This window comes from Meriones unguiculatus, chromosome 8 (assembly GCF_030254825.1).
Source record: "Meriones unguiculatus strain TT.TT164.6M chromosome 8, Bangor_MerUng_6.1, whole genome shotgun sequence".
NCBI classification, from domain to species: domain Eukaryota; kingdom Metazoa; phylum Chordata; class Mammalia; order Rodentia; family Muridae; genus Meriones; species Meriones unguiculatus.
Window position 1 is genome coordinate 66713749 of NC_083356.1, and position 9422 is coordinate 66723170.

At 46.8% G+C, this 9422-nt stretch overlaps 1 protein-coding gene across 8 annotated transcripts in view; it reads left to right on the forward strand.

Moving 5' to 3' along the window:
• The window catches only part of Cacna1b (calcium voltage-gated channel subunit alpha1 B), a 162947-nt gene extending 157823 nt beyond the window's left edge, over nt 1-5124 (forward strand). For 7 of the 8 annotated variants that reach the window (XM_060389664.1, XM_060389665.1, XM_060389667.1 and 4 more), the window contains 3 exons: nt 1085-1289; nt 1521-1765; nt 2061-5124. In XM_060389664.1, the coding sequence (XP_060245647.1) occupies nt 1085-1289; nt 1521-1765; nt 2061-2591 (981 nt within the window). In that variant the 3' untranslated portion in view covers nt 2592-5124. The remainder of the gene's footprint in view (nt 1-1084; nt 1290-1520; nt 1766-2060) is intronic. The other variant, XM_060389671.1, reaches the window with a different exon arrangement.
• Nucleotides 5125-9422: the final 4298 nt, after the last annotated feature.

The following is a 9422-nucleotide window of genomic DNA, read 5'->3' on the forward strand; positions in this document are numbered from 1 at the left end:
GATGATCAAAGTCTTTGGTGCCTACCCAATGTGGTTCTCCTGGCCCTTTCCCTTTTTCCTATAATCATAAATATATTTTCTGTGCTCTTTATTTTCACCTTTCTGTCCTCCCCACTGGACAGATCTTCCCTTCAATGTCTCTACATGGCTGTAGCCTACAGTGCATTCTAGCCCTTCCTTCCTTCTGTTGTTTTCTCCTGTGCTGTGGCCCCTTCCCCATAATGTCACAGCTGAAAGACTTCCTTCTAGTGGATAACATGTAAGCTCCACAGCAGTTTCTTTTCATAGGTCCTAATTTTCTATGTCATAGTTGGGGTGGGGATGGGGCAACCTAAGAGTCAGTCCTCTGGATGGACCAAAAGAAATCGTCCTCATGTAGCCAGATGTCAATCACACTAGGCTTCTTGCAACCCTGGCAAGACCCACGCAGTCCAGCTGCCAATCTTCCTGTCTGGAGGGATGCCCCACCCACAGACTTCTGTCCCAGATGTGGCTCCTTCTAGCTAGACTAGGTCTTGATCAGGTTCATTTTCTCTGTCAATTAAAGAATTAAAAGGTAGGAAAAAAAATCTCACACACAAGGAAGCTTCACACAGGCAGCAGTGGAGAACTCTTCTAACACTACAGACAGCAGCAGACTGAAATCTGCAACTGAAAAGAAGCTGCAGACAAGGGAGTGGGAGAGTGGGTGGTGGGTGGGAAGGGAAGATCCCTGGAAAGCAGAGGGGACTCAGGAAACTGAAAAAAATCCAATCTCTTTGACAGCTGAAGTTCTTTTTTTTTTTAAATCTCTGAAGTTTTCCTCCCCTAACTTAGGGTTAATGGTTGGTTGGCCTACAATATTGTATAATACATCCTGATCTGGCCTGTGGAACTAGTCCATCAGACAAGAGAGCTGCTGGAGGGAGACAAAAAACTCACAGGGTCTTGGTTTTAAGCTGCCATGCTTTTTGTCTCAGGTCCGGAGGGTGAGGAAGGAGTTAACTACCTTTTACTGGTCCCTCTCCCTATCTGTCTAATTCCTACTCTCATCCCCTGGCAACTCAGGCGGTAAGTGTCCTCATCCCTTGTTCTTTGTCTGCAGCCTGCCCCTGATGCCAGCCCCATGAAGCGCTCCATCTCCACACTGGCTCCACGCCCCCATGGGACTCAGCTTTGCAGCACAGTCCTAGACCGGCCTCCTCCTAGCCAGGCATCACATCACCACCACCACCGCTGCCACCGGCGCAGGGACAAGAAGCAGAGGTCCCTGGAAAAGGGGCCCAGCCTGTCTGTTGACACAGAAGGTGGTGCGTGTCCAGGGTCCAGGGAGCCTTATGCATGGTTATAGTCTGATTTGGGATAGGGTCCAGCAGTTCAAAGGTCCATTTGTTTTCCTTGGTGTTCCATGTGGTCCCAGAATCTGAGTGCCAGTTCTGGGGACTAGGCAGGGCCATTGGTTACCTAGGGCATTGAGTCTGTAGGCCTAGAGCAGCCCTGCTCTGGACTCAGCTGAGCTAATCCCTCTCCTCCTTGGCCAGCACCAAGCACGGCTGCAGTATCTGGCCTGCCCCAAGGAGAAGGGTCTACAGGCTGCCGACGGGAGCGGAAGCAGGAGCGAGGCCGGTCCCAGGAGCGGAGGCAGCCCTCGTCCTCTTCTTCAGAGAAGCAGCGCTTCTATTCCTGTGACCGATTTGGGAGCCGGGAGCCCCAGCAACCCAAGCCCTCCCTCAGTAGCCACCCCACATCTCCAACAGCAGCCCTAGGGCCAGGACCCCACCCACAGGTAACCAAACAGGGCAGTATGGCTCACGTATTCCAACTCTGCTTTCATCAGATCTTTGAGCTCCCTCTGTACCTCTCGCCCCCACTCTATGCCTGCCTTTCTAGCTGCTGTGACCCTAGATCAGTCATGTCAGTTGTCCCACATTTGCAGCTCTTCCTTATTTTCTTCTCTGACTGTGGGCTTGATTGGTGTGTCCCTCCTTTCTGCTTCCCCTTCATGACAATGCCTATATTGTCTATGTGCTGTGTTGTTTAATGTGATTTTTGTTTTTATTTGCTTTTCCTTTTTCATGTAGGGCAGTGGCTCTGTTAATGGGAGCCCCTTGGTGTCAACATCTGGTGCTAGCACCCCGGGCCGAGGTGGGCGGAGGCAGCTCCCACAGACTCCCCTGACTCCACGCCCCAGCATCACCTACAAGACCGCCAATTCCTCACCTGTCCACTTCGCTGGGGGTCAGAGTGGCCTCCCAGCATTCTCCCCTGGCCGTCTCAGCCGAGGCCTTTCTGAACACAATGCCCTGCTCCAGAAGGAGCCCCTGAGCCAGCCTCTAGCCCCTGGCTCTCGCATTGGCTCTGACCCTTATCTATGGCAGCGTCTGGACAGTGAGGCCTCTGCCCACACCCTGCCTGAGGATACACTCACCTTTGAAGAGGCAGTGGCCACCAACTCTGGCCGCTCCTCCAGGACTTCCTACGTGTCCTCCCTCACCTCCCAATCCCACCCTCTCCGCCGTGTGCCCAATGGCTACCACTGCACTTTGGGACTCAGCACTGGCATCCGGGCACGGCACAGCTACCACCATCCAGACCAGGACCACTGGTGCTAGCTGCACCATGACCACCCATGCACCAGCTACATGGGTGCGGGCTCCAGTTGATGAGTTTTATCATCTGCTCTGGGCTGTTGGGTCACAGCCCTGGGAGGAGGGTCCTCACATCATGGCCTCTGTAGTGGAGGCGCTTGCTTCTCTCCTTCTCTCCCATTTACACTGGATAGACTAATAAAGCCCTTTCTTAGAGGGAAATGGTTCTCTCTATCCTCCTGTGTACTGCCTTCCTGGGTTCCATTCCAGATGTTGGATCCTAAGCAGGAGGTAGCTGAGTTGAGATGGACCCAGCAAATCCAAATCCTATGTCATGGCCTCCAGCATCCAGAGTGGGTACTTGGGAGATCTGAGTCTCATGGAAAGTATTGTTTGTCCAAATGTATGGCATGGGGGATAGAGTGCACCTGAAAGCAAGGAAAGGAGCCTAGCTGTGGCCTGGCAGCACTTGCCAGCATCACTAATCTCATGTCTATTAATGGTCTTGGAGTCAAACAGCACATGTATGTAGAGATGCACTCAAGGCCCTGCCTTTCACCTATACTGTCACCATAATAGGGACCAACTCTGAAGAATGTTTATGCTGTTGATTCTGGTTTTCAGTCACAACACTTTACTGTTTGTCATTTCTATATAGTTAATCTAGAAAAACAGAAAACAAAACAGGGAAGGAAATGTTCATGTAACTTAAAAAAAATCAACATGTAGGAAGGTCTCCATTTTGCATTGTTTCTGTGACTTTTATGCAATGTTCTTGTATGGATTCTTCCCTGCCCGGGACATCCCTAATGACCCTGGCTCCTCTGCTCAACCAAGTGCCTGATCTCTGGCTCTGAGGGTCATGTATGAAGTGAGGCCTTGGGAAGTGTCTGGTGGATTGGGTGAGAACTGCTCAGAGCAGCACTGTGGCTGGTGTCCAGGGAGCTGACACTGTCCAGCACCATGTCCGAGAGGCAGCTACTGTGTTCATGTTCCTCCCCTGAGTGATGGATTCTGAAGGAGCCAGAGTAGCAGAGTGTATGCTTGCATGAGGCACTTTCAGTCTTTTAAAATCTGATCTCAGGGACGGGATGCCTGCCAAGTAGGGTATGATCTCTGTTGTGTTTTTAAAGAAAGTTTCCACTGAATGCTGGAGAGAACAAAGCGATAGCAAAGAAGGGACTAGGGCAAGAGGAAGATGCCCCCACTGGCAGCATTACAAACTGGCAGGGAGGAAATGGCTCCTGAAACGAGACTGAGTGCCTGAAGCCTAGTTAGGTCCCTGGCCCAGGTCTGGGGATGCAGCAGTCACACAAACCTCATGGCTACTTTGCAAAGGACAAACCCATACTCAGGAAGGTGTTCAGTGTGCACAGATGGCGGGGGGCCGCTAGAGAAGGGTTGCGCATAAACAGGCGGGAGCTTCTTGGTGTGATCTCTGTGTTTTGAAACTTCTGATGACTTCTTGGTAGATTGTTGATTTCTACCCCTTGTTTCTCACAGAAGCTGTGTGTGTGTGTGTGTGTGTGTGTGTGTGTGTGTGTGATTACATGTGTGTGTTAGTGTGTGTGCATGCGTGTGTGTGTGTGTGTGTGTGTGTGTGTGTGCCCATGCATGCATCACAGGAGATGCAGGTGTGTGTGTGTGTGTGTGTGTGTGTGTGTGTGTGTAGGTGTGTTCAGCGAGTGGCTATTGTCAACCATAGGGCTATGCAACAAAAGACACATTACTAGAAACAAAACACAAGACCACCACTTGGTCTAGGGTTTCAGCATGATTGTGACCAAACCTTTTGTAGAATTTCCTTATATGAAGGCACAATACCCCGAAACTTTAAAGATAACAGAGTATTTTATTCCAGTAGGGTAAAATTAAACAGGGCCCTTGGACCACGCATGTGACTGCACCTATGTTGCAACATAGAAGGATGTGCATTTTGGTACCAATGTTCTGTCTCTGTTCCAGCCCCAGACCTTGTTCTCTTGAGTGTTGAATGTATACATTCTGTGTGGAACTACAGCTGCTCCAGACAGTCCTGGGTTGGGAATCATCTTTATCCCACATTAGCGTAGCTGGCTTTTCTTCCAAGCATTGGTACACGTGAAAATCACAAGTGGGGAAAGGAGGCGTGATGTCTTGTTTCCTGACTCTGGGTTTGTTTCTGTTCTGTCTCTTATCAAGCTGTTGTCTGTTCCCCCTGAAATTTCATAGTGAGTTGCCAAATTTGAAATGCAACAACCAGCTGTCTGCATCTGGAACCTGTCAAGCAGTGGCTGTAGTTTGAACAAGTTATGTGTGCATGTAAAATATATACATATATACATTATACAAGTATGTGCATGAAATGTATATCTTCGTACTTTTTGATACAATGTATTCATTTGTTAATTTTTAATTATATTTGATATAAATTGAAGGTTTGTTGCAAAACTTTATATTTAACAGTGTTGAGAGAGAGAGCGAGAAAGAGATCCAATCATGCAACACAAATGGGATCTCCTTTAAAAAAAAAAGTCCTTTGACTAGTTTGCTGCCTGAATAATATTTACAAACCAAACTTTGGATTCTGCTCTTGTTTCTACAATGACTTTTTTGTATAAAGCAAAGTCCTTGGATTAAATAAAAACAACCAAAAAAAAATCTAAATCAAAACCCAGGATGCTGCTGGGTGCTACCTGAGGACAGTGTGTCTCAGTGCGTCGGTGGAGAGGGTGCGCTGCCAAGAAGGTTCAAGAAAAGTTAAGAACTTCAACCTGAGCTGGTGAGCCCTGGGTGAAATGCAGGAGTGAGATATTTGGCAATCAGGGTGAGCATTGCTTAGAGCTCTGCAGCTACCAGGATGAGAGTTGTCCAGGTCATGCAGAACAAAGTTACCCAGAATCCTTTCTTGCTGGAGGGGTGTTGATGTAATTCCCAGTGAGGGCTGGGGAGGCAAGAAAACCTGTACTTACCAGAATCTCCCAGTGCTCAGTGTGAATGGGTGAATCGAGGGTTCTGCAGCTCTTGAGGCCACTAGGAGATTGACTTCTGAGCTACAGCTTCTGACGGGCAGCTGTGAGGCTGTTGTTTACTTTCTTAAAAGTCAAGAGCCTAAAAAGTCATCAGTCCCAGGTCAAGTCCTTCCAGCTCAAAGACTGCACTTTGTGGAGGGTCTTCAGCACTGTTTCTGGCCTGTGACCAGCCCTTGGGTGTCTAGCAGGGGCACATGGCACCTGCAGACCTTACACTCTTGCCTGTTCTCTCAGTGGCTGGTGGTCAAGCGCAGGCGCTGCAGTTGATTCCTTGGCTCTTTTCTCACCTAAATTTTCACTTATGTTGGTTTTAAGAGAAAATACAATAGGGTATCGTTTGATGCCTTGGAGCAGATTTTTTTTTTTTGTAAGAACCAAAAGAGGAAAGGACACAGCACCATTCTAAATTGCACCAAAGTAATTTGACTGTTTAAAGATGTAGAGTGTGATCTGTGGGCATCATTGCTAAGTGAGAAAGGACAAAATGTAGGCCAGTCATATGATGAGATCAGCAGCATCTGTAGCAGCTGTCTGAATATAACAATAGCTTTAATGCTGCTGCCATCTAAAAAATATGCCAAAGATATGAGGAATGGTGGGGAACAAAGGAGATTTGATCGGCGTGCAGTAACATCTAAAAGGGTCCAAGTTCTTCCAGGCACTGACATAATAGTAGCCTTAAATAGAGAAAGAATTGGGAGGATGGGAAAAGGCATTCATAATTAAGTCCTCATAAAGGGATGTGGTCAGTTCTAGATCTGCTTGGTGGTCCAAAGTTTGTTCTTTGAGGCTATAAACTGGTTCTCAGTAGATGATTGTTCCTCTCGGGGTGGGGAGGTGGGGGGCAGTTTTATCATGGTGGATAATTGCTTTCATCCAGGGAGAGTGTTCCACAAGTCTCTACCTGAAACGTAAAGTAACTATAGATTTAGGATGTTTGGATACTTTTACATGCCCTTTGGGATGTCTGGAGCAAGACATTCTAAAAACTTTGATGGTAAAATGCCCTATGGTTACTCTTCTCTTTCTGACTTGACTGTGAAAGAGGCTAGGTACCACCAATTCTAGATAGACCAGATAGACCTGTACTTGGCTTATTTGGACTGTGTCTTCCTGCAGAGTCTTGGAAACTGGCCTTTTCCTACTTGATGCTGGGTTATACTTGGTTCAGAAGAGTTGCTGTCTAGTTCTGAGGCCCTTCTGAATTGTAAGAGAGACATAATACAACACTTCTGTTGTGTGACCACTTCCTTAGCTATATTAGGTCTATGGTAATAGTAACAGGGCTTTGAAATTTTCCTCTTGGATATAGGAAGGAGGTTGAAAATAGGCCTCCCCCCTCCCCAAGACTCCATTTACTACCCCCACTCATCCAAATGGTGTGATGCTAGGTTGTATAAGAGATAGAAAGTTGACTAGCAGAGGATGCTTCAGTCACCCACGCTCTTTTGAGTGAGCCGAATAAATTCACTTGTTTCCTGAGTTGATGGAATCTTTGTTCAGTTAGCTCTTCCCCAATTTGTTGTGTAAAGATGTTTGTTTTATGTCTCTTCAGGAAACTCATTAAATAACTTCAATAAAGTGAAGTGCTGGCCTGTTGGGTGTTGGCTAGAGCATAGTACATCTTTCCTGGCAACACTGATCTTTCCTCAGGCAGATATGGGAGTAGAGGTTGTAGAGAGGGGGATTGCTGTGACTACTACACAGTCTTTATCTTCTCCAAAAGCAAGACTGGATTAGTTTGGTCCAGTCTCTTGGTGCAAGCATTTGGACAATGTTACCATGCACTGACAGCTCTGTCATTTTTACTGGTCCTAGTTAAGTAGTCCCTTGAGAGTTTCTATCAGGGAAACAGAGCTATGAGTATAGTCTTGACTGAAGATGGGTCCTCCTCTAATTCAGGTGTTATGCCCAAGTCTCATGGACACCAAAGACCATCAAGAAGTTGATTCTGATGCAAACACAGTAAGGTCTTTTATTACAAGCTCAAGCTCGGGGTCTACCCTGTTACCAACACAGCAGTGTAAAGGGTAGAGCCCTGAGCTCAGGGGGAGGAGGGTTTTTTATTTAGGGTTACAGCAAGGTTGGGAAATCCCAGTTAGGCAGTTTTATGATTGATTGACATTTAGCAAATATTGGTGTTCAGGGGAAATTGTTTGCCGGGAGGGCCAAGCCAAATCATAATTGTTTTACTCATCCTATTGTAAAGAACACCTGGGTAAATTCCAGGTATTCATTGATTAGCCATTGCTAGGGGTGATGATTCAATATTACTGGATTTTCTCCAGGCTATTCCTTGGGTAGGGGACTCCATTGTCTTCTTCCTGGAATTGGTGACCTATAGCCTAGTTCCTGGGACTGGTTACTTTTGGGGTGGGGAGTCAGGCCTGGTTCTCTTATTTCTCCCCTTTTCATGGTCATGTGATGACCCAGTCATGGGTCTTCCTGATATAACCCCTCAGTGTCCTCCAGATTTATATTTCCATAATGGGATCTGAGTACCATTAACTGTATTGCTCCCAAGCTTTCTTCATGAAAGCTACCAAGTGATGTAAAATGCAAGGCCCAAAGTTTGGGGACTTGATAGTGAAACAGGGGAGACTGCAAGGGATGCAAAGTACCTATAGTCAGTAGGCCCAAGATTGTTTGAGCTTTAACTTGAGTGGATTGTCAGACTCCCTCATGGTCTTCCATCCTAGAGCCAAGGCCACGTTGTCTTTCACAGCAAACAGGTCAGCAGGCCGGACATGAGTGTAATAGACCCAAGATACGACTCCATCTACCTTCAAGGCTGTGGGGGTGGTTTACAAGATGACGTAGACCCAATTACCAGCCTGGTACCACTGAGGTTCCGGGGAAGGACCTGTCTCATGAAGAGCACTGCTTAGGACAGACATGCTTGTGGGACCATTGGACTCCCTGAAGGTTGTCCAGTAGGTCTCTTTCCTCAAATTCAGCTATTACCTTGGCCTGAAGATTTAGATTTGGAATAATGGGTGGAGCATTGGCAAACATGAACTCAAAAGGAGTGAGTCCCATCTGATAAGGGGAATTGTGTACCTGATAGAGTACAAAGGGAAGGAGAGTCACCCAGTTACTGCCAGTCTCTAAGGTCAATTAGTTAAGGACTCTTTTTAGAGTCCTATTTATTCTTTCTACCTGTTCTGAACTCTGGAGTCTATAAGCACAATGCAATTTTCAACTAATCCCCAGAACTGTGGCCAGTTTCTGACTCATCTTGGACATAAATACTGATCCATTGTCTGACCCTATCATCTGTGGAAAACTATACCCAGGAAGGATGTCTTTCAGAAGTTTCTTTGCCACCATTTAAGCGGTCTCATGTTTTGTAGGAAAGGTTTTAGTCCATCCTGAAAAAATATCTACAAAACTAACAAATAGCAATACCCATACTTGCCAGGCTTTACTTCAGTGAAGTCTGTTTCCCAATAGGCTCCAGGTCTCCTTCCTTGAAGCCTAGTTCCTAGGTTTTTGGCATTTGGTATTGCATTAGTGAGCTGACAAGCCTTACGATTGTTGACGATGTTTTTAATTTTTGAGTTGGCCTCCTTGATCTTTATATCTGCGTGCTCAATCAAATCCTGCATCCTCTTGATGCCCACATGAGAAGACCGATGTAGCTTCATCAGTATCCATTCTCCCAGTTTCTCTGGGAGGATTAGGTTTGACCTCCATCATCCTCCCAGGCACTGGGTCATTGGCAGTCCCTTTATCCAATTTAGATGTTCCTTAGTATACTTGGGTTTTTCTGGGAGGTTTAGGTCTCCTGGGTCCACCAGTGTGGTGGCCAAGACTGGGTTAATTTGGAGGGTGACTTGTTTGG